This window comes from Drosophila pseudoobscura, chromosome X (assembly GCF_009870125.1).
Source record: "Drosophila pseudoobscura strain MV-25-SWS-2005 chromosome X, UCI_Dpse_MV25, whole genome shotgun sequence".
NCBI lineage: Eukaryota > Metazoa > Arthropoda > Insecta > Diptera > Drosophilidae > Drosophila > Drosophila pseudoobscura.
Genome location: NC_046683.1, coordinates 37,816,285 through 37,841,273, shown reverse-complemented (window position 1 = coordinate 37,841,273; position 24,989 = coordinate 37,816,285). Strand labels below are relative to the sequence as shown.

Here is a 24,989-nt window from a genome sequence, read left to right as displayed (position 1 = left end):
GATGTGGATGGGAGGCATTGTTTGTTTGTTTGTTGTCTTGCATTAAACAATTGACGCACTCGCCTACGGTGACACACTAAAACACAGAGGGACCAGAGGGACCAGAGAAGGAGATGGACTATCTATCAATGGCGTTTCGCCAAATGTTTTTTCATCTCTTTCATTAACAGTAATTATCGCAAATTATCGTATTTGTATGTGCTAACTGAACGTCCCGTCGTCGCTACACACAAATCCAATTTCCGTCCACATACACCTACACACACGCAGCCTGCTGAAGGAGGCGTGGCGTCGGAATCCAATAATTTCTAATGAAAGTTGAAAAGCGCCGCTTCAAGCGATTGGTTGGCAATGTGAACCCCACAGAATGTCGAGCCACAGCTAGTATCGAACATGTTCGAGGCCCGTTCGAGCCGCGAGGCAGCGATGCTGCGCAGTGGACTTGGGCACAGTGGTGCAATACAGGTTACATATGTACATATGTACATATGTATTTCTTGGAACCAATTATCTCTGTATATTCTCTTTGAATTTAGCTTTCCCCAAAAACCGAATCCAGTATTACAATACGGCTACTAAGGAAGATTTCTAAGAACCTCAGATAAGGCGAACACAAAATTTAACAGGATTTTTTTGGATCAGTTTTTTTAAAGAATGTATGCCACTTTGCTGTTCAGACGAGTATAAATGAAAACCTTGTAGAGAATAATAGAACAAGTTATTCTGCCAGTTATTCTCTATTTTAGTGCAATTCTAACGATTTTATACCCACTGTGCGATGCTGCGCAGTCGAGGAACACCCACACACAACACTCAGCTCGAATCTGAGCAGAAGAAAAAGCCGAAATCAAACACAATCGACAACCGCAACCGCAACAGCAACGAAAAAGAAACCGAAAAAGCTCGTGATCAGTGCACCGCTCTCTTCCCAGCGTCAGAGCTCTTCGGGTGCCAGCGCCAACGGCAGCGGCAGCGGCAGCGCCGAAGCCAACGCCAGCGCCAGCGTCAACGCCAGCTACGACGCTGACGGCATGCAAACAGGATCTGAGCGTATATTACGTAGCGGTGGGCTTTAAGCCAACATCATTCCCCAGCCGAACGCCAACAACGCCAGCAGCAGATCCAGCGATCAGCGTTAAAAGAGCCACAATCCACGATTAGCCAGCAGCCAACCGCTAACCGCTAACATCGATAACGAGCAGCTGTTTTGGGCCCAGTGTCAGAGAGCTATCTGTCCGCATCTGCCAACAGCAGCAGCGATCCCCCGCCTCATCAGCATCAGCAGCTGAATTGTCAGCAGAAACAAGTGCAAAAGTGAAGTGAACTCCGCCGACAGCGACGCTCTCTCTGTCACCTCCACCTGCTCTGGAAGCTCCTCTGGTCTCTTGCGCTCCGGCTTCGTGCTCGTGCCGTGTTCGCCGCGGTTCGCTTCAGACTCGGACTTGGATTCGGACCCGAGATCGGGTTCGTGCGGCACTCCGCTCGCGCTCCAAGTCGCGCCGTAAATTACTTGCAAAGTTAAATTTAGTCTCGGCTTTTAATACCGTTTTTGTGCGTTTTCGAGTTGGTCGTGTTTTTGTTAACAACAAAATTCCAATAAAAAATCAGCTCGAGCCAAAATCAAATAAATATTCTGAAGAGGAAAGCTCTTCAGCTCCTCAGACGTTTTCACCAGAAGGAGAGACTTTAATGTGACTGCGAGAATCTTGAAATTGTGAAATATTTCCCGGATCCTGTTGATCGATTATCCTGCTGAAATTTGTTGTTTGGCAAATACCCGAAAATATATAATTTTTTTTTCTGTTGAACAACTTGAACGGAAATGTAAGCTACTCGCCCCCGCCAAGAACTGAGCCCCGCTTTCTGCTTAACATTTAGAACAATTGTTTTTCGACGCGGCCACCAGCTCCGAAACGTCCAGCGCAGCAAGCCTTAAACAACAAAATCCAATTACATAACATTTAATTGCAAAGAGCAGCAATTTAATATCATAATTTACAAAAAAAAAAAAAAAAAAACGAGCTCACATATACCACACACGCGTACATTCGGGCGCACGCATACGCACACAAGCAGCGTATTAAAAGACGGAAGTGGATTTTTTCGTTTAGCGGCAAAGCGGCGCATCCTGTTTTGGGCTTTTCAACATACGCACACGGGAGAGAGAGAGAGAGAGAGAGAGAGATCTCGCGAACACGTATAAGAGTTGCGATTGCGTTTTACCAAGAGATATAACGGTAAGTGAAGCTGTTATGCTATTGTTATATTGGAATATACATAAGTATACTCGTAAGTTCGAACTAGTTCTCGTATTTCGAAGTGCTGTAGCCCGAAAGGACTTAAACGGTGAATGCAGAAAATTCTGGCGAAGTGTGAGATTTGTTTAATTTATTTTACAACAAAATATTGAAGTGTTTAGTACTAAAGCACAAAATTAGTACTGTTCGTCAACCCGTAGAACAGTTTTCCAACAGCTGCCTTAGAGATGAATCACAAAATTCAACAATTAAAGAAAAAACAGTCCGTCAAAATAAACTGCGCAAATGGTCTCACAGCAAGCTCTCAGTTGTGCCAATTCCATTACTCGTAGTGGACCCATTAGTTTCGAAATTCCGATAAGATTGACAAAACTAGACCATAGTAAATTCTGTTTATCAAAATATTGAGTATAGTATATAGTGCGATGCACCAGTCGTTGCATCCCCTTGTATGTATATGTACACATGTAATGTAATATGTACATGTAAGCAGTAAATTTATATTTTTGACTGCCAGAAGGGACAGAAACCCCAGCCAAATGTTAATAATAAACAAACAAATTGCATAAGCTTTTGCGGCTTGTGCGAGGCCCACCCGCAAACAAAAAAAAAATAACGAAGCGAATCCAAACAAAGGAAAACTCTTGGAAGTCGTTAGCCAATTCTAATAAATTCAAAGCTGGGGTTATTCCCCCCACTTTCGAGGAGAAGTCGTGGAGGGCTCGAGAGATCAGGAACGGATCCAGATGAACATAACATAACACTGAGTCCTATCCGTACGATCGAGAGATCATTACATTCAGGGGAGGACCAGGTGCAGTTGACGTCAGCTTCGCGCTTCGAGAAGGGTGGTCCACTGCATTTGTCCTGCTCACACCCACAACACCATAGATAATAGAGAATAGAGCCATGCATTGACTGCATCTACAGATACCATGCGGCCGCGGTGGTGGCCGAAAATGGTCATGTGACGCCTCGTATCTGCTGGATTCGTTCGTGATGTTGGCATGCGCACTGCATGGGGGTTATTTAAGCGCTCGTCGAACATGCGCAGCTTTTCAATGGCCGAGAGAGACTTATAAAGCAGGCAGCTCACACATCTTGCACACATTCACATCCCCCAGAGAGGCCGGCGATCCGTAGCGGATCAGCATAGAAAACTTTCACTGGCGGTCCAGTGGGACCAACTCCGACTCTGACTCTGACTCTGACTCCGAGTCCGAGTCCGACTCCGCTTTTAGCTTGAGCTTAATTCGCATGAAGATGCGTTTCAGGCGGAAATCCGCACAAAAATTGCCGACTTCCAATGGCGATTTGCATAAATGTTGTTACGATAACAAATCACCTAGAAAAAATAGCAGCGAGCGCAAACTATGACAAACAGACAAACAGACAAACTGAAATACTAATACTTAGTTCTAATTAAAAGTGGTTGGAGGGAAAAAAAACTAATTAACATTTTTCGAGCGCAGCGCAAAGCGAAAAAACACAAAAAAGTTAAGTCAATAGAGGTGAGAAAATCAATTCACAACGACAGACAGCGGCGAAGGCGAAGGCGAAGGCAGCGGCTAGTCAAGTGCCCACTTGAGTGGAAAATCAATGCACTTCCGCAAATATCTCCAAGCATATACACACACAGGTACATATACAGATACAGTCATATCCGCAGGCGCATTCATCAGGTCGAGAAGCACTCGTACACTCAGAAGTGGGGCTTCCTAAACCCTCTTTGAATGTAATTATCAAAAATTGATTGCAGCAGAATCCGGAGTCGCCGCCGAAGTAATTTTAATTGTAAAAAACAAGCAGCGGTTCCTTATGGGCTCTTATATAACTTTAAAGGGCACCGTTTAGCTAGAATAATTAAGCAACATTTGCAAACGGTATTCAGCCACTCATAATAAATTAGTCAACGAAATCAATGCACTAACTAAGTACAATAGAAGCCAAAAATATTCTGGCCATTAATTCAACAGTTTGCCTGTTATTTTAGTTTATTGGCTAATTAAACCTTACGAAAAGCAATTATGTAACTAAATATTCGTACTTAATTTGAGTCAATCAATGGGGGTTGGGACTTTTTGAATTATTTAAATCAAATATAAGCATGTAGGAAAAACATCAAAAATGAATTATTTGGTTGATGTTCCGCATCACCTAACATGCAAAGACAAGAACTAACAAGAACAATAACTAGCAACGAAAAAACACACAGATATTAAGGACATTTTATGGGACACTCAAGAATTAATCAATCGAATTCAAATCAAACTTCCAAGCAAGTTCTACAAGTTCTAGATACTCCTAAAAGATAGATACTCCTCCAAACGTTCTGAAAGAGATATATGTACATAGATACAGATATAAATATAAATATAAATATATGTATGTATATGTAAAGATAAATATATGTATATGTATGTATATGTACATAGATATACGCAGAGTGTGACTCACGCCATACATTTCCATTTGACTTTCTGATAAAAACTTCCTTTTTATTATTGGGCGCTCCTTTTCAGACGAAACTTTCGCCCTTTTGCTGGCTATTAAACAAAACATTATTGTTTTAATTTTTTTTTGCATTGCTTGCTTATTTGTGTGTTTATATATACGTTTTATTTGTAATTCATTTTCGGAGACTGCCTTAAAGACTGCCAACTCCTTTCGACAAGTATTCGAGGCTGTTGACGCTGCTTGTTGCATCTACAAAAACAAATTTCGCTGTCTGTCTGGCTTTCTGTCTGGCTGTCTCTCTGACTTTTGCTCTTGCTGCGGCTACTGCTGCTACGGCTGCTGTTTTTTATTTTGATATCGTGTTGTGATCGTTTGCACAACAATTTTGCGGCTGTTCTGCCGTGTGCCTGTGCCTGTGCCGTGCCGTGCCGTGCAGTGCTCTTCTGCTCTGCTTCTGATGATTATTATGATGATCGTGTTGGCAGGTTGACTTTATTACTCATACGCCGTGTGTGGCTACTACTCTGTGGAGCTACGTCCCAGCCAAGCCAGCCCCAGCCCCAGCCCCAGGCCCAGGCCCGGCACAGCCTTCTTGACACGGACAGTGCCAAATAGCCGTGCAAATATTTGACCAACTCTTGTTAACACACTCTGCAAATAATTTATATAAACTTGAAATTAACATCAGCCATCAGACAGCAGACAGCAACCAGGCCAAACTGGAGCGACTTCTGAGAGACAGTCGTCGAATCTGTATGTCGAATGTTATCACTTCATTAGAGCTGGCAACTTTGGGTGCAGCTCGTCAAGACCATAATCACAATGATATTGATAATGATAATGATAATGATAATGATGATGATGATGTTGGGCAAATCTCTCAATTTCCATCTGAACATCTACTTGTAATTAGCTACCTCTCGATCTGCATGCCAGGTGGCCAAAAGAACAAGGCGAAAAGAGCAAGAAGCCTTTCCAGCTGATAAGGATAGGCCCCGTGTGCGGGGCCAAATTGGGAAGTTAACTATTAACTGGGTAAAACGGAACATAGGTGGCTTCGAGCCAAATGCACACATACAAATGTACACTGAAAATGTATTTAATACTATGGCGAATCATATAGGGAACTATAGGGACAATTCAGGGTCTGCAATCCATTCTTCTTAACGCCTTGGGTCGCAGCTTGGATCGTAGCCACTCAGTGGTACTGCTGTTGATACAACATCCATCCAATTCGAGCATTATATAAGCTTCCCCCAACCCCCTTTCTAAGCTATACTCGTCCGCATAAATATGTAAACAATATACAAGCCGTTGCCACTATCGGATTTCTTTTGTGAATGAAATTAAGATGAAAACATGACAGTAACCTTTAGAATCGAAATTTCGAGGCGCTGGAAAAACTTCCACGATGACAATCTGACAAGCACGGAGCCATAAAAGCCGTGAGAAAACTTTCCATGAACATCGCGCAGGTACAGGCACAGGCTCAGGCTCAGGCTCAGGCTCAGGCTCCAGCAAGTCTGATCTGATGACCGATATATGTATGTATGTACATACATACATACATACGTCTTGGTGGGGCTTTCACCCAATTGCGGAACACGCTGAGAATAATCCAGTAGCAGTAGAAGTGGCGGTAGCAGTGGCAGTGGCAGTGGCAGTGGCAGGGGCAGGCGCAGGCGCAGGGGCAGGGGCAGGCGCAGGGGCAGTAGGTAACCGCCCAACGAACGATCATTATCGTGATAAGGCGCGAGGTTTATGATCAGGTTTTTATTGTTATTTATAGCCAAATAATTACCAGCTCCGGCCAGCCCGATAAGAGGTAGAATTCCCGGGCCTGGCACCTACTATGTATGTATGTATGTATATGACCAGCTACTTAGTCAGAGGCCACGTCGCTGATGAGCTCGAGAAGCATCCAAAAGCTCGTGCCCGATCCGTGTTCCACGATCCACGATCCACGATCCACGACCCACAATGGGCGATGGGCGATGGCCGATGGCCGATGCCCGATCCGCGAGGAACGCCCGCCCTCCCCAGATAAGATTCTGTATTTGTATTTCATAATAGTAGTATCATAGAGTGATATGATAGTGAAAGACTAGAAGACTCCCGTCCCGCGTTCAATGGCAAACATTGAACTTTGGAGTTGTTCTTATAAGCTTATACAACACGCTCATTATGCCACATTATTTGGAATAATCGAGATCCGATGTTGGTTTTTTTCGGATACTCTGGTGGGTCTTTCCCACCGAATTCTGCGTCGCAGAACGGCCAAAAACCAAACAGTTGAGACTGGGGCTAAGGCTGCGCCAGAGCCAGAGGCTGGGGAAACACGAAACACTTAAGAACCGACAGCAAGTGCCAACAAAAGCCAAAGCAGATTCTTGATTTATTTGGCTAACAAATGAGGGAGTACTCGTACTCCTACTCGTTCTCGTGTGTCCCGGACAGGTGACAGGGCACTTTGAGGCCCAAAGAATTCCCTGCCTCGGGCCCCTACCCTGAACACCTACCAGATCACATGTATCATGCAGGGGCCATAATCTTTTCACGCTAACGAGCATTCTGGCCCAAAATAAGTTCCGTTCATACGAGTACACACAATGTGGGTTAAGCAAAGAATTCTTCATACATATGTGCCCGTGCCCGTGCCCGTGTCCGTCCCCGTCCCCGTGCCCGTATGTAAAGCCGTATACTTAGTCTTAGACGCGGACACATCTACATCTACATCAACATCCCATCTCATCTAATTACGAGTATTCTTACGCTCATAAAGAAACAAAAGCAAATAAATAAAACTACACACAAATGAAAATGAAAAGCACAAAAATTTATAGTTGACGCTGAAGCGGAAGTTATTATGACAGATAAAAAAAAGCGCAAATGGAGGCAAACTCAAAACAAATCAAAACGAAACTAATGCTGGTCTGGCACATCTAAAAAACATGGAATCGCAACAAACTGAAGCTCAATGCAATGTTTTGTTAGAACTTTTTGTGGAGTATATTTCACTCACTCTCTGTTCTGGCGACTGCTGATGCTGCTGCTGCTGCTGCTGCTGCCACTAATTGCATTCTAATCGCAGATGAAGGTCTCGGTCTTGGCCATGTTTAGTTTTTGCTCTGCTGTTCAGATACGAGTCGGTACGCACACGACTACTGTGGGAAGCAGTTGGCCAAGATGTGCAAAACGAAACGCTCGGCATACGAGCAATGTGCCGCAATGAGCCGCAATATGGAGTGAAAGAGAACTGGCTTTACCAAGGGATCTCTTCCATTTTTGTTCCCCTCTGCTGCGCCATATTGAGATACAGAATACTATTTTCATTCAGACTCCTTTCCCAAGAGCAGCAAAGCAAGAAGTGCTGCTTTATATGCTTCGATTCGTTAACCTAAAAGTAATTCGTTGTGTATCGTTATGGTTTATAAGACTTTCAAAAGAGATCAGAGCTACTTTCGATTCTCATACCTGAATACCAGAGACAGACGGGCTGACGGGGGTGCTGCCCTCACTAAGTATAACCTTTTTTATTATCCGTCATCCGCAGCAGACCCGTTCTAGAGCCGGAATTTCCCTTTCAATATAATGCCTTGATCCCAGAAATAAGGTAATTACCGGGGCGGTGCACCGCGCTGGTCTTTATTGCCGGACATTGTATAACTGTTGCGGCCTGTATCGGACGACAAGAAGCAGCGATAGGGATCGGATCGCATCGTATCGGATCGGTGGTAATCTTTATGGCTGCCGCGAAATCAATCAATTTAAATTTGATTAGGCTGTGATTTCCACACGGCCACGGCCCCACGGAAAAGGCCGTATCGTACCATGGCTTAATATACGACTAAAGATACATATGTACATATGTATATATGTAGAAGCTGATATATGATGGGGGCTATGACGATTACAGTCTGGTTATACTGGTGGGTACTCGGTACCAATATAATATTTTATGGCCAACCAAATCACGCGAACTCACTTGACGGAAATCGGCGAATGCCGCTCCGCGTCTGAACCTTAGTTCATATAATATCAGAACAAAATAATGCCCATGTATATCCATATATAAAATGCATATACATGTGTACGAGGGATGGGGAAAATCATTGTTATTAATACGATTATTGTGTGCACGGTTGCGTGTTAATTTTGCTGTGATTCCACCTGGGAGTACCTTTTTGTTTGGCGTTTTTCCCATTTTCAATTTGCAAAATACAATGCAAATGGCTCTGGCCACTCTCCCTCCCTCTCCCGACAATAACCCCTTTCCAGCCCCATCCGCCCATCCACCCATCCGCCCATCCGCCCATCCGTCCTTCCCTTCGATGGAGATTAACTGTTATTAGGGGCCTTGTTATCAGATCTCAAAATCAATTTTGATTTTGGCCTCTTTTTGCTTTGCTTTGTTTCGGCTTTTTTTGTGGCTTCTGTTCGACTGATCTCGTTGACATTCGCGGGAACAATTAAAAGTTTGTCTGTTACTTGAACAAAACAAGATTGTAATTATATCACATATAGATATAGAGATAGAGACAGAGAGAGAGAGAGAGAGAGAGTACAGAGTATGTATGGCCTGGTACGAGAGTATTGTTATTGAGTAATTGTCGCACAATCGCTTTGCCCAGTTCAATCAACTCGTCGCCAACAAAGCGAGAAGTACTCGTACTAGTGTTTTCATTTTCATATTCGGGACATTGTCAGCGACACCTGGAGTACGCTTGATACACTTTAAGATGAACTTATTTTCCTTTACGGCTGTACCACTCTTCAAATGATAAGCGATAAAAACTTCTGTTCACATTCTAGAAACGGAGTGATTGACATGGCCCGAACGGCTAAACTTGGAAGGGTTTCCCTTGTACTGTGTATAGCTTTCTTGAAGCAGCGCAAAGTTTTCAATAATAAATAATAGTGTTATTAGTAGTAAAATAAACATCTCTACCTTTACCTTAGGTCCAAAAGTATCCCCATAGTATTTCTTTGGGGATGAAAAAGAGCGAGGGGAATTCTCAAGTCGAGAATAATCCAAAATCCATAATCTAGAATCTATAATCTAGAAGCCATTAGACACTTGGTCGCTAACCATTTAAAACAGTTAAGCCATTTTCGTTGTTACTTTAATTAAAATATATGGAGAAGGGGAAACACAGGCAACATCAAGTGGCTGAGCCCCAGGTATCTGATACTACTCTATAATGAAATGAAATCAGCAGCTAAAAATATTGGCTATAAATAGGCAAACAACGAAATATACATATACATACGTATTGAGGCACACACATATGCATATACATATTTATGTATGTATGTATGCGCCTGGAACACAACGGAGACGAAAAACAAAACCAGTTGAGGACACCGATCCGTAGTTGATGCCACGTCTCCGTCTCCAGCCTTTGCCCACTCCAGATCCACAGACAAGAGACGTTGGCATTCACGTGACCAGCAAAAAAATTGTCATATATTTATTTATGGTGAATACTCGTACTTGTCACACATGCATGTGAACACACACATACATATGTATGTATATATGTATACGAGTACGTGCGAGTATACCGTCTATACGATTACAATATGCGAGTACGAGTATGTGCATTTTTGGCAGGGTGGCATCGATTTTGGAAAACCTGATTATCGGAATTCGTGTGTATATCTTTTTGGTGTGCCCCTTCGGAGGCTAGAATTTTTAATTAATCAATTGCTGGGCTGATATGATAAGTGCTCGCGAGTGCTCTACTGAGCAACAGCCATGCGAGTATGTAAAGAGCCAAGAATAGCCAACAACGCGCTGATCATTTCATCAGGTGCTATATTCCCAGCTATCTGAGTTTCAAGCGAGCCTTCATTGGGCTTATCGTCTATCGACGGGATTGGTATATTTTCCCTGACTCATTTTCGTAGATTTTCAGTTTTTCCTGTTCGTGTCGTTTATCAATCTATAGCTGCTTAGGGCTTAGCCTTCAAATGAGAATGGTTTTTGTAGTTGTCGGTTTGGCATGATAAGCTGTCTCTATCAATCAGCCATTGACTTATGTCGATGGCCTCTCGTGGCTCTAGGGCTTAAGTGTACATTGAGTAAAAGATTAATTGACTTTAAACGATCTATTAACGAATCCGAGCACTCTACAATGTATCGGGGAGATTAGATGTATCGGGGACTAAGAAGAATCTGTATAATACTATATACTAGCACTTACTTACGTACATTTGTACATACAGGTAGGTACCTATATCATTTTCTCCCTTATACGCGACAAAATAATTGCCCAACACTGCAAATTGTGCCTTTCACAGCACTGTCCGTTGTACTGTCAAGCCCAAGCTTTCTGAAAAAAACAACCAATGCCAATCAAAATGTATGGTTTCTTTCTATTATTTATATTGTTTCGGTGTCGGTTTTTGTTTTTTGTTTTCTTTGATCTTCTTCGAAAGTGGGTCAGCCAAAGCCAAAGCCAAAGCCAAGCCACAGTCAAACAATCAAACAGTCCAACAGCAAATACTATGCTGTAAAGCTTTAAAGCTGCGAGCCGACTCTAGGCAGGTTTGATCTTCTCCTAAGCCAGACGCCAGACGCCAGACGCCAGACGACGTGTGAATAAACCCATAGATAAGTCAAGTGCACTACCCCTCAACTCGGGCATCGCATTATTGACACAACTGCTGTGGCCTGACAGTGTGACTGTGACTGTGACTGTGACTGTAACTGTAACTGTAACTGCAGCCGTAACTCTGGCAGGGACCATGATGCATCATGGCAGGGACTGTCGATGTGGTTGGCTTTACTGTGAGCACTTCTTTTTCGATATGTCGATGGAAATCCTAGAGGCAATTCCATCCGTCATTCTTCATTAGCGGCTGTCACTTGAGTCTCGAGTGGTGCGGGCAATAGCCAAATTTTTAATAATATTATCCCCGCGCACACCCCACCGCACACAGCACTCAACCACTCGGCTCGCTTTAGTCATAGACACTTGCGGGCATGGTATACCTCTTGGGCTATCTAGAACGACATTTGAGTATTCCGGAATTTCCTGAGAAAGTCAAAAATTTACCACAATTAAAACCATAAAAGAATCAAAGCGGAGGTAAGGAAAAATCCCTGAACCCCAACCATCTTTTTTTCCGCGTAACTCTGCCTAATCATTGTCCAATATTTATGAAGGGTAGCTCTCCGCCAAAATCACAGTTCACATAATCACGCGCTAATAACTGCGATAAGGTGGCCATAAGACTCTCGCCGCCTCTCTGCCGCCTCTCTGCCACCACGCCATCGATCGCGCCCCGATCATCGATAGGATGAGCCACATGGAGCACTCCACCGCCTCCGCATCTGCCTCCACCATCTGCCCTTCGCCTCTGGTTTCGATTGCTCGGACTGCCGCGGCCCGTGCGCGGTTATTAATTAGAATTTATGGTCTGGCAATAGCCGGGCCCATATACAGACAATAAATAGCAATTGTATATGTTGTTGGCCTGTCCAATCTAATCGCCGAGACACGAAACGCACAACTCTTCACAATCGGCCAGGCCAACTTGACCGCTGAAGAGCCGCCTCGCGACAGGAGCGGTCTAGCGAGGCTCCATTGCTGCTATGCTCGTATCTGTATCGCTTGGTCTCAGACAGCCAACAGAAGACCCGTAGGAACCCTCAATTTGGGACATTTCCTGTCCCAGAACAAATGTGGAAGCAATAAGAAATCTAAATTGTACCCAAAATCAACAGTGTCAAGCTCGAACTCGTAGCCCTCGTGAAATTCATTAAGTGTTTTTTTCTTTTTTAAATACATCGTCTTGAACCGCTCCTGATGAAGCCGCCAAACGACAGTGGATCCCAGACACACGCCCCGTCGCCGATCCCCAATCGGCAATCGACAATCGACGATCGCCCATTGACGATCGTTCATCGATCATCGAAAATCGGATATTTCAAAGCGATCCGCATCGGCCAGAGCAGAGCTGCCAACGCAGCAACACCTGCCGTCACATCAGCTGGCTCTTCCTCTTCTGGCTATCTATCTTAGAATTGACCAAGCAAATCACGACTAACCAACCGAAAAATCAGCGCGCCAGCAGCTACTCCGCCTGCTGCCTCCTCTGCTCCCCTCGGCTGCTCCCCTCCGCTCCGCTGCTCCCTGCCTCTATCTCTGTCCGATTATTTACAGTTAGCTCCGTCCAGGCGATAACCTTGCCCGTATATATCTTGGTGAGCTCTTGGACCGCCAACTACGATTACCACGACAAAACGACAGCGACGCTGGCTGTGCCGCCGACGCTGGCAGCGACGCCTGCCACTAATCACTCCAATTAGCTAGAAAGTGCTTTTCGTTTAAAATTCGCACGTTGTCGCATTTTCTTGGCATTGTACTACTAGGCTCTGAGACAGCCACTTGGCCAGTCCAGAAAAGTTGTTGTCAGTTGTGTTTAGTTTTCTTCAATTCGAGCCGTATCCCAGAGGAACCCATTTTTTTCGAGCATACTGTGTGAGTGACTGATTGTGAGGACCCTACGACCGAAAACCAACTAAACTAAAACTCTCAAATTCAATTTAATTCAAATCGAAACCCTTCAAAACCGCAAAAAGCCAAAATAAAGCCAAATATCAGGCCACGAAATACATAAGTATCAAAGGTACAACGAGATCTACTGAAATTCGAATGCATGGCATACTCAATACAGGCCAAATGGACCAAAAATATACAAGCCAATAGAAAAAACAAACAAATATGCAATAATATTCAAATGAAAACAAGAGAAAAATCAGAATCTTCTACGCGTACCCTACCCTCAAGTGAAATGTGTCGAACTGTCTTTTTTTTAAGTACGATTATAATTATGTATATATGTATGTATGTAGTTTTGTCTGCAAAATCAAAATCTTAATCAAAGATTCCATAGACAATTTTCAGTCCATTTCCATACTATGCAAAAAGTTCGAAAAAGTTTTTTCAAAATTCCCAATTCATATCCATATTTGATGAGAAAGTTTTGTGTAATACCATTTTAGGACGTACAGTTTCAACGAAAATCTTTGGGAGGCCAAAACATACATACATATTATATATTTTGTATATTTTACACCCCAAATTCACAACGAAATCAGCCAAAATTTAGCATCAGCTCCATTCCAGCTGAGAAAGACTACTATGTGGCTCCAGTCGATTTCATTTCTCTGTTATAAATAATTGCGGCACTAAGGAGGCAGCTTGGGTGAAGGGCCCAAGTCCAAGCCCAAGTGTAAGCCCAAGCCGTGGCCAAAGAAAAGAAACAAAAACGCCATGAAGCGAAACAAAACCAAACCCATAACCAAAATCAAAAACAAAAATACAGCTAAACGGAAAACAAAACTTTTGGCTCGAGCCCATTTGTAGGCCACTTAAGGCCCGATCTATACACAGAGAAGATAATACCGATACGATACGATACGATACGATACGATACGATACGATCCGATCCGATCCGATTGTACATAAGAAACTCATTTCGAAACGGACTGAAACAAAAAGAAAGGCAAATGTAGCAATGATGTTGCAGCTACGAGTATACATATGTACATATGTATGTGCAATGTACATAGATATTAGAGTGTACATACAGATGTACTCGCTTCAGTACTGACGACTGTGATGACTACTCCGATGGGATATTTCGCTAGAATAATAATTGAAACTGAAATTGCTTTTTTGTGTGTTTGTATTTTATTCTTAATGACGTTTGGCGCGTGTTGCCTTTATAAAAAGTCCACTCACACGCAGCAGCCATAAAAATCTTTGGCTCAAACGTAGAAAACCAATTGCTCAAACCAATTTCGGGGACCGAATTCATCTGACAATTGGCAGTATCTCTACACCATATAGATATTCATAGCCATATGAATATACTCGTATATTGTACATATCTACATTATTATTTATATAACGTTTGTCGGCACTTTCGGTTTGATGCCTGCAATCAGATGTATGTATGTACATATGTTACGAGTATCTGCAATCAGTGAAAGCTAAGAAAAAGCTTAACGCTAAGGGTAAATGCGCGCACGTGCTGGCTAAATACTGTGTAAATTCTGTGCACTACAATAGGTTGTTCTATCTGGAGGGCTCTATGCTTGGACTTGGGCTTGGTCTTGGGCCAGCTACTGGGCTTAGGATACGTAATTACTTAGCATTGCGTGGAAGTTCGTAGAAGTTCGCGGAAGTTCGTGGATGTTCGTGGATGTTCGTGGAAGTTCGTGGAAGTTCGCGGAGCTGATGCTGACGTCAGACTCCGGCCGTTTGTCGTCCGTCGGCGGTAGCAGGTTCTTTATGAATTACGGTTATATTAATAACGAGTATGGCCAGGTTCTTTGTGATTTATGCTTTCGGTTTGTGGATTGTTTATTCACACGCTGCTTAAAACCCCACAAAACGACTGCTATCGGCGTAAACTACGCCGCAATCCGACACAATGTGCTATGGCCAATAATTCAGTCGCGTGTAGCGGGCTTTGAGAACCGAGCTTACAATTTAGCTTTCCCGTTAAGGAGGAAGCGTAACAGATACTGACTCGCTCGATCGCTGTTCGAGAAGCGGTTGAGTAACCCCTCTGCCGAGGGTGTTCACGGTTATGTGAAAGTCGGAGCCCAGCCGCAGTTCATGCTTATGTAACAAGCACTCTGATATTTTAGAGGCTTTGACATATGTGCATATGTGTGTGCAATAGGTACATAACTGATAAGTAGGAACGCATCTAACGGCAATGATTCATAGGGTGACAGAAAGAGAACAGGTCAGAATTTACTCAATTCCACAAACTTTTAGACAATTTCGGGATAACAATCCGTGGAAATGGCGCCCGGAAATGCATTGTCTATTGTAATCTCTGGTCCGGTGGGCATGGCCTGCATTTTCTTCTTAAAAAATGCATCCAACAACATCCCATGGCTGTAGACCTCATCGCCAGGCTTATTATATTTGAAGCAATTGTAGATGATCAGCATAAAGTCGGACATCGCATCGCCGACATGGTGGTAGAAGTTGTTCTCCACTCTATTTATGATGGTGCCGATGTCCATGGGCTTCATGACGACCTCGTAGTATTTTGGCACACCAAGAACCACCGTGTCCACCGGTCGCATAAACTCCGCGCAGAAATCCAGCTTGCACGCCTCGTCAAGTACCGATTTCTTAAAGAAGTCCAACTTATTTGTGTACTTGCCCAAGTTCATGGGCTCTGGCCCTACCTCGGGCTGCACACAAGTCGGTGGAGGATTCTCCTTGCCCGTCGGAGGCTGAAGCTGGACATAACGGAGTGGACTCATCAGAATAAAACAGTATGGATCATGAAGTCTTCGTCTTACCATCTGCCTCGTCTTGACTGGCGAGCGTGTGGAGGCCACGGAAGGGGCCGGGACCGACATCGTGGATCTCAGCATCTTGCGATCATCGTCGTACGGATACTCGACTCCCTTGGGTATGGCCTTCAATTGCTTCATGAAATAGTCTTCCAACAACCGGCCACGCTCAAAGATTACACTTCCAGATCGATTGTACATGAAGCAGTTATGAATAATCAGCATAAAGTCAGACACCACCTCTCCCACGTGATGGTAGAATTTATTGTTCAATCGCTTGATGATGGTTCCTATGTCCATGGGTTGACCAACGATAGCGTAGTATTCTGGTGCCCCAAGTAGTTCCGAGTCTACAGGCTTCAAAAAATCTTTAGCGAAGGTCTTCCCGCACAATTCAATAAGAACATTTGTGCTCATGAAATGCATCTTGTTTGTGTATTGGCCGAAATTCGAAGGTTGAGGATGCACCTCTGGCTGCACATATGTCTCCATCTGTAGCTTGACCTTACAATCACATAAGTCCTGGGCAAGAGCCTGTAGATGGGGACGGAGACGGGGACATTGTTGAATGAAGCAGCACACAGTCTAAAATAGTCTTAACATTACCATCGTCCTAGTCTGGTTTAGTATTGAGTACTAATTAGCTACTTAGCGACTACTTAATTCTCACTGACAGTTGAATCCTGTGTGGCTCCACTGGATATTTCCAGAACTGATTTCAATATTGCCAAGATTGTTTTACAGCGAAGCTTTCTCACCACTGCCTTTAGGAAATGCACAACTGTTACACTGCTCGGTGTTAGCTAATTAATTTACAAATTGATTTTGCTAAAAATGCAAATTGCTTACACAAGCAACCAAGAACGTTTTCATTGTGGATTCCATGTCACCGCTTACGTTTAACAACACTGGTAACCACTCAGTTGACGTTTATCAACACTGAGTGGAAAATAAAAACAGTCCGAGTTTTTCAAAGCGAACTAAGTTAATCACTAGCCAAGTCACAGTCAGTATTATCTGTCCATTTGCGCATCTTCTACCTCGTTTTCTCGCTCTTCTTGATTGGGGCTTTTCGATGCTATGCATAAATGAATATTAATTTTCGGGTATAGGTATTGTAAAAAGAAACTCCGCGGCGATGGTCATCAGCGACATGATCAAATTCGTACATACATAAGTCATAAATGTTGTAGCATATTTATGCTGAATTCTTTTTTATTCTTTTTTAATATTCATTTTATTATAATCATTATGGGAATCTCCGATGCCAATGTCTGACCATACAAAATTTTACCCAATTTTGTTTTTTTGTTTTTTTTTGTTTTTTTGTTTTTTTGTTGCTGTGTTTGCTGTGTTTGCTGTGCTGGACACGAGGTTTCTCTTGGGTGTTGTGTGTTGTCGCTTCAGTTGAGGGGCCCGGATAATGGTCGGGTGCCGCCTAATTTTCAATTAATTGGATATGAACTTGAACTACAGTGGGGGTTTGTGAGTATGGGAGCGGGTGTGGGTATGGGTATCCCGGAGGCTATTAAGAATATGGCAATTAGACAATAGCAAAGCTTGTAGCCAATGGGAACCGATGGGAACATAATCCCAGGCAAACACACACGGCCAGAAGACTCCCCAGCCCTGCTCAGGCAGAATGCCTCTGAATCTCATTCGGACAAAGCAAACAGATAGATATTCGTTTGTTGCCAAATATAGAAGTACTCGTCTGTGTATTGTATAAGTCAGCGTCAGCCCCGTCAGCCCCGTCAGAGTTCGGTCGGTCCGTCGTCACTTTCGACAGTCCCATCCATTTGTCTACGACAATTATGGCCGACAATTATGGACTGGGGCTGGGCAATTTCGCAAACGAAACCCTTTCTGCTGTTGCTTGCTCGTATTATTATTATCATTATCATTATTATTATTGGTATTGTTATTACCGCTGTGAAGCTTACAAACATACATATGTATGTACACGAATATATACGCATAACATACATATATGTATAGCGTACCGATCGTTTTCCCCCTCAGTTCACGATCTCTCAGATCTGCAAATATGTTTATAATCATGTAATTGCCTAACTCTTTCCTTTTGTTTTTTGTCTTGCAGCACACTCTTCCCTTTGGTTAATTGATTAACCAGGCCCCCCCGAACAGAGCACACTCGAAAAAGGGAACGGAGAACATAGAAATCCAGCAAGATGACTGGTTTTACCAACGGCGGATTCGAGAACGATGAGCCCGTCAAGGTGAGTCTTTCGGATTGCTTCCTGGTCGGCCTGGTCCCAGTGAATCTTAATGAGTTCTGAGCTCTGAGTTCTTCCTTGAATGCCAGCTGTTCTTTGTTAATGTTAACGTACGCAATATGAAATCACCGGCTCCCTCAAAGACTTTAACTCGAAGAAAGATCAAACAAATCGCAAACTTTAATTCAAACTGATTGCTTTGTTGGCTGCATTTAAATTGTAATTCCCACCATTCGGTGTTCATTTACATTTCGAAGGATAGCCAGCCACTACCGAACTGTTTCTTACTCGGTGTTATTATAACAAAGCTACACTTATAAACGGTAAATTGGGTTCTTAGACCCAAGACCTGTTTGCATAAGGAAATTCTGTCTTCAAATTTGTATTCAAATATCCACAGTAGTTGTCCAGTTGTCTAAGACCAATTAACGATATATGGTTTTATATTTCAGTGGGTTCGAGGCACATTTGTAATAACACCATAAAATTATATCGTCCAAAAATCATCGGGAATTCTCCAGTTCGCATAGAACGTGGGCCATGGGCAACATTTTAGAGCCATTGAATATACTATAAAACGCTGCCATTTTTAAATTGTTGTCACATTCTCACATATTCGTTGTATTTTTTTTCCTTTGCCATTCGCTCATGCGTGGATAACGCCTGGCCGCTCTGATGTTGATTTTAGTCTACATATGTAATCGTGTAGCATGTGGCTTATGCTATCCGGCATATAAGTATGTACATACATACATACATATGTACATATGTAGATGCGGTGGTGCTTATGAGCTGGATTACACTTATCGAGTGTCTGTCTGGGTCGTATGCTTTGTGCTGTGTTGTGTCGCATTGTATTGTATTGGGCAGTGTTGTATGGGGCAGTGTTAATGACTCTGTTTGCCTTCGCCAAAGAAATCATGTTTTATAATGAAACGCGTCGGATTATTCATTATGGCCCAGATGAGAAGGAAGTAAGACTATCGTATCCAAAAAGCCGGGCCGGGCTGAGGCGAGCCGCAGATGGAGATGGAGATGGAGATGGAGGTGGAGATGATGCTCGAGATGCTAATGATCATTGGCATGTTGGCCAGTTCGACAGCTGGACAGCTGGACAGTCAACCACTCCTTGGATTTTAATGAGGCGAAATAAATTTCACCTCAAGAAACCGAAAACCAAAAACCAAAAGCCTAAATCTGAAAACCGAACCAGCGCAAGAAGCAGAAAAGAAATGTGACAGCAGAAAGAGCTTAACACGCTCTCATACATACACATACATATGTATGTATGCACGTTTACATATGTATGCTCTTGTGTTCGTGTCTGAATAGGGCTGCCAACTCATCCGTGCGAGTGCTGCCAACTAATTCCTAAGACATTTGGCAATCGACGGCTCGAAAAAAAAACTAAATCCATTTTCACAAAACCGATTGCACAATTAAGCCACTGACAAGGTTTCATAATAAAATATTGCCAATTTACAATGATCCGAGACCACGCCACGCACCTCCCTGCACCAGCCCAAACTACACCACACTACACCACACCACACCACACCACACCACACAACACCACCCTCACCTCACCTCCACTCATACTGTAGTAATCAGTTCTAAAAAACAAAAACCCGTTTTCCTCGTTGTGGTCAAGACACAGAACGACTGCTGCGGCTGTGGTTGTGATTGTGGTTGTTACTGTCGGAGAACGTCCAGCAGAGAGCGAATTTATGTAAAAAAAAAAAAAAAACCCACAGCAAGAGGCATGTAAAGACTTGCTGGGAGTGGCATAAGGACAGTCCCATGGGAAGGGGCAGGGGCAGGGAAAGTGACAGAGGCAGCACGAAACGTGCCGCTTTTCAAAATAAAACGAAATCTCGTGCTCCAAACGCGCGTGCGCAGCATGTTGCACACAGTAGGTCGCTGGCAACATGCTGCCGATCGCCAGTGTAGACCGCCTCTAGGCGCACTGACTCTTACACACACACACACACACACAAACACAGCCACCCACAGTAACCACCAGTCACCTGGCAGCCAGTTGTAACTGGTTTGCAGCAGTTTTTGTTTGCTTGTCCCAACTAGAGACGCGCGCCGTTGACGCCGTTGACGCCGTTGACGCCGCTGCCGCCGCTGGCAACGTCACGGCACAGCCGCCACTCTCGATAATCATTATGGATCCTCATCTTATTATTTCGCACCGGGCACTCGTGCTGCTGCTGCTTTGCGCTGCTTTGCGCTGCTTCGGGCCTTACCAGCTGTTGGCGATTAAAGCCTCGTTCAACACACATGCACACAGAGCCAGAGACAGACAGAGACAGATCGGTTTTCCCAGCAAGCTTTATGCTACATGTATGTCATGATATGCTAAAGAAGGTTGCCGCCTAACGGGTCAGCAAGCAATGCGCCAGCTGATTTAGACCATCTCACTTGTAGTTCCACAGAAGTCGACAGATCGACTACAAATCCGAACTAAGGCATTTCAGCTGCTTCACCTTTGCCTTTGCCCTTGCCCTTTCCAGTTTCGTTCCATTACGTTCCCGTCCAGTTTCATTTTTTCTATTCGATTCCTTTCTCTGAAAATCAAGCAAGTATTTCAGTACCACTTGGTACCATTTGGGGGCACATGTCGGATGAGTAATAGTCGTATTTACGATTCTGGGGCGCGTTGCACGTGGCTCCACGGGGCACTTGGTTGAACGGTTTCTGTTCTGGTGTTTTTCCGATACGAGTACATTCCATTCACATTTTACGAGTAAATGCAACAAGAACCAGATCTACACACAATACTTTTGCGAGTTCCAGGTACAATTCTTAATTTTTATTTGTGTTTGCTGACGTTGTTGCGACGAGTGTTACGTATTTAATATTAATGCTGTTAATGGATCCGTTTTATTTGGTTTCCCCCTTGCTCCCATCTCTTTTCGTACCCCTTATTTTGCTTTAAATCCTTTCAATGCGATTGTATGACGCTAAAATGTTTTGGAGACTTTTATTAGTTCGACGAAATACTGCCTGCAATTTGCATACAAACAAAACGGGCATTCCAGACCCGACTCCTAACACACCAGCCTGCAGCCCGTACCGCATCGTGTGACCAGCCACTACTATTACGAGTATGTGCTATAATTAAAACTATATTGTTAGGAAAAAAATAAAACTAAATCGAGTGAAACAAAGCAGTAATCGATTACGTCTTGCATAACGACGCGTGTGGCGATCGGCGTGTGGTTAGCCACCACCACCCACTCGGATTTTATGAACTTCCACTGCTCACTCCGCACTGCCCACTGCCCACTGCCACCACTGCCTTACCATCTTCCCATATCCTACCGCACTGCTCAATCACACTCGGTCTTGGTCGACCGATGTAACCTTCTGGCCATGTGCGGCGCATGTAAATTCGGCACCTCGCTCGATGGGCCGATGTGGGTTTCCTTTCGGCCAGTTCTCGGATCGATTTGGATTGTATCGTGTGCGTTCGGTGGGTTTTTGGGGCCTGGGGAGCATTTTTATGGCCATTTAAAGGCCGCATCACGCATGCGCCATGCAAAAGCGCCCGCGAAACGCGAGTAAAACGCGTGCGGCTGTTCAAATTGGTTTTGTCTCTTGATTTTTAGAAACTAAAAGCGTAAAATGCGCCAAGACATAAATAATTAATTAATGTGTATGTTGTGTGCAGTCTGTAGAGCGGAGACGCGGCGAGAAAATGAAAGCTATCGAAGAGAGTTGCCGAATTTTGGATACTCTTACTTTATAAATATTAAAATGTGCAATTTTTCGCATGACAAATGTTCCAGTAGATCTTCATTCAAATCAAATTTCTAACATATCGAAGCGATTTCCATAAGAATAAGGGAAAGAATAATAATGGATATACATACATACATAGTACTACTACTATGATAGCAGTCCTCTGATTTTGATGGAAAGAAATTTGTTGAATGGCTATAAGCCATTTCTTTTAGGTATCGGGGAGCCATACTCGTAATAAGAAAGTTATCGCAACGAGCATCGTGGAAGCGAGGAGATAAGAAAGAAAGTAGGATCAGTGGCAAGACCATTTGCCTCATCCCCTCCCGCTTATTACACTCTTTTCTCCACCTCCTTACCATGGATGCCGTGGACCCAAGCCCACCGAAACAGAAACTGAAACTGACGATCATCCATAAATGCTGATCTTTTTCTCTGCACTTTTTTTGTTTATTTTTAGCCGAAAGCTGGTTTTGAGCCCGACACCGCCTCGTTACGAGAGAAAGTTGTGCTGAATCCGGCCGAGAAATGGCGCATCTTAAAGAATATCTCGATCATCTCGATCGCCTTCATGGTGCAGTTCACCGCGTTTCAGGTGAGTTCCCTTTCCTACTATTTCCCAACTATCCCGTGTATCTATTCCCACTGACCAGGGTATTTTCCGTTTGGCTTTTTGTTTTCTCTAGGGAACAGCCAATCTGCAGTCCTCGATCAACTCAAAGGATGGCCTGGGAACAGTCTCGCTGAGCGCGATCTACGCGGCCTTGGTGGTGTCGTGTATTTTCCTGCCCACCCTGATCATCCGCAAGCTGACGGTCAAATGGACTCTGGTCTTTAGCATGCTCTGCTATGCGCCCTACATTGCTTTCCAGCTCTTCCCGCGCTTCTACACCCTCGTCCCCGCCGGCATACTGGTTGGTATGGGCGCAGCGCCCATGTGGGCGTCCAAGGCTACCTATCTGACGCAGGTGGGACAAGTGTATGCCAAGATCACGGAGCAGGCGGTCGACGCGATCATTGTGCGGTTCTTTGGCTTCTTCTTCCTGGCCTGGCAATCCGCTGAGCTCTGGGGCAATCTTATCTCCAGCTTGGGTAAGCATCCATCACACAAACACCCAACTCACGATCCTCTCTAAAGTTTCCTTCGCACAGTCCTTTCCAGTGGTGCCCATGGATCCAGCAGCAGCTCTAACTCCACGATCAGCGAGGAGGATCTGCAGTACTGCGGCGCCAACTTCTGCACCACCGGCACTGGGGGACATGGCAACCTGGAGCGTCCGCCAGAGGATGAGATCTTCGAGATCTCGATGATCTATCTATCGTGCATCGTGGCCGCCGTCTGCATCATTGCCTTCTTCCTTGATCCACTCAAGCGCTACGGAGAAAAGCGCAAGGGCTCAAACTCCGCCGCCGAGCTCTCGGGCGTCCAATTGCTCTCGGCCACTTTCCGTCAGATGAAAAAGCCGAATCTGCAGCTGCTCATCCCCATCACCATCTTCATCGGCATGGAGCAGGCATTCATCGGTGCCGACTTCACCCAGGCCTACGTGGCCTGTGCCTTGGGCGTCAACAAGATCGGCTTCGTCATGATCTGTTTCGGCGTTGTCAACGCCCTATGCTCCATCCTGTTCGGTTCTGTCATGAAATACATTGGCCGCACGCCCATCATTGTCCTTGGAGCCGTGGTGCACTTTACCCTCATTACGGTTGAGCTCTTCTGGCGGCCCAATCCCGACAATCCCATCATCTTTTACGCCATGTCCGGCCTATGGGGCGTCGGCGACGCCGTCTGGCAGACCCAGATCAACGGCCTCTACGGGCTGCTGTTTCGCCGCAACAAAGAGGCGGCGTTCTCCAACTACCGGCTGTGGGAGTCGGCTGGTTTTGTGATCGCCTACGCCTATGCCACAACGCTGTGCACCCGCATGAAGCTCTACATCCTGCTGGCGGTGCTCACGCTGGGGTGCATCGGCTACGTCATCGTCGAGATACTCTACAGGAAGAAGGTGAGTGTCCCTCAGCCTCTCAGCCCGAATGTAGGCAATCAATTGATAACACCGTCCCCTTTCACCCCTTTTAGCAACGCAAGGTCAAGAAGCAGGAGAAGCTGGAGGCTGCCGAGAAGGAGAAGGAGGCCGCTGCTGCGGCTGCCGCAGCCATTGCTGCTGCCGAGGCCAATGCGATCGACGGCGTCGAGGAGACCGACGACGAGCTGGATGATCTCGAAGAAGACATTGTAGTCACGCGCCTGTAATCGGTGAAGACGGTGCCGATAGCTGTTAAGTGTTCGATCGATCGATCAATCGATCAATCGAATGATCGAAGGGAAGCGTTGTATAGCCCCCGGCGTACTTAGTGCATTGACCCCTCCCCCCCAACACACCATACCATACCCCATCCCACACATCGATTGTCACGCACCATCCCTACCACCCTCTCCACTTCTCCACAGCCCCTCCTCCAGAGAAAACCATTTAGCTCAAAGACCATCCATACCGAGACGCACACACATGCCCCTCGATATGCATGCACTCGCATGTGTGTGTGTGCTTGGCTAACTTTAATTTGTACATAAAAAGAGAGAACCGAGAGAGGGAGAGACAGTGAGAGGAGAAAGATAGGCAAGAACAATGAGAGAATGAAAGCAGAATATGCAGAATATATTTGCATTTGATGTGAGCAAGTGTACGCACGCTCCCACTCACACATCACGAACATATATACACACACACACACACACAAGCGTGCATATGTGTGTGCGGGCCCCTTTAAGCCTAAAAAATTGTTATTTTATTTTAAATCGTATTTTAACTATAATCCCTACCATAAATCACTTTTTCTTTGTAAATTGATTTTTTTTTTGGTTGCCGCTGACAGAACAGAAAGAAAAACGTGATATTTCGCAACACACACTTCCAGACTACCACTCACACACAAACACACACGTACAGT

General features: G+C 44.5%; 2 protein-coding genes across 3 annotated transcripts; one reads left to right on the top strand and one right to left on the bottom strand.

The window, feature by feature from the left end:
• Positions 1 to 1,075: 1,075 nt before the first annotated feature.
• LOC4814190 (UNC93-like protein) lies at positions 1,076 to 24,916 on the top strand. 2 transcript variants are annotated; one of them, XM_015186910.2, is made up of 6 exons: positions 1,076 to 2,237; positions 18,152 to 18,290; positions 22,498 to 22,632; positions 22,724 to 23,129; positions 23,190 to 24,043; positions 24,118 to 24,916. In XM_015186910.2, the coding sequence occupies exons 2-6, from the start codon at positions 18,243 to 18,245 to the stop codon at positions 24,289 to 24,291; spliced, it is 1,617 nt and encodes a 538-aa protein (XP_015042396.1). In that variant the 5' UTR covers positions 1,076 to 2,237; positions 18,152 to 18,242; the 3' UTR covers positions 24,292 to 24,916. The 2 variants fall into 2 exon arrangements, with proteins under 2 accessions (XP_015042396.1, XP_001354332.1); XM_001354296.4 differs by lacking the exon at positions 1,076 to 2,237 and adding an exon at positions 13,077 to 13,204.
• Positions 15,460 to 16,990, bottom strand: LOC6901010 (homeotic protein female sterile-like). The gene is made up of 3 exons (XM_002134601.3): positions 16,657 to 16,990; positions 16,057 to 16,584; positions 15,460 to 15,993 (listed from the first exon to the last, which is right to left on the bottom strand). The coding sequence occupies exons 1-3, from the start codon at positions 16,657 to 16,659 to the stop codon at positions 15,514 to 15,516; spliced, it is 1,011 nt and encodes a 336-aa protein (XP_002134637.2). The 5' UTR covers positions 16,660 to 16,990; the 3' UTR covers positions 15,460 to 15,513.
• Positions 24,917 to 24,989: the final 73 nt, after the last annotated feature.

Coding starts and splice junctions, on each gene's coding strand:
- LOC6901010 (XM_002134601.3), bottom strand. Junction 15,994..16,056: donor CAGTCAAGACGAGGCAGATG/GTAAGACGAAGA, acceptor CGTTATGTCCAG/CTTCAGCCTCCGACGGGCAA.
- LOC4814190 (XM_015186910.2), top strand. CDS start 18,243: ATGACTGGTTTTACCAACGGCGGATTCGAGAACGATGAGCCCGTCAAG. Junction 22,633..22,723: donor TGCAGTTCACCGCGTTTCAG/GTGAGTTCCCTT, acceptor TGTTTTCTCTAG/GGAACAGCCAATCTGCAGTC. Junction 24,044..24,117: donor AGATACTCTACAGGAAGAAG/GTGAGTGTCCCT, acceptor CACCCCTTTTAG/CAACGCAAGGTCAAGAAGCA.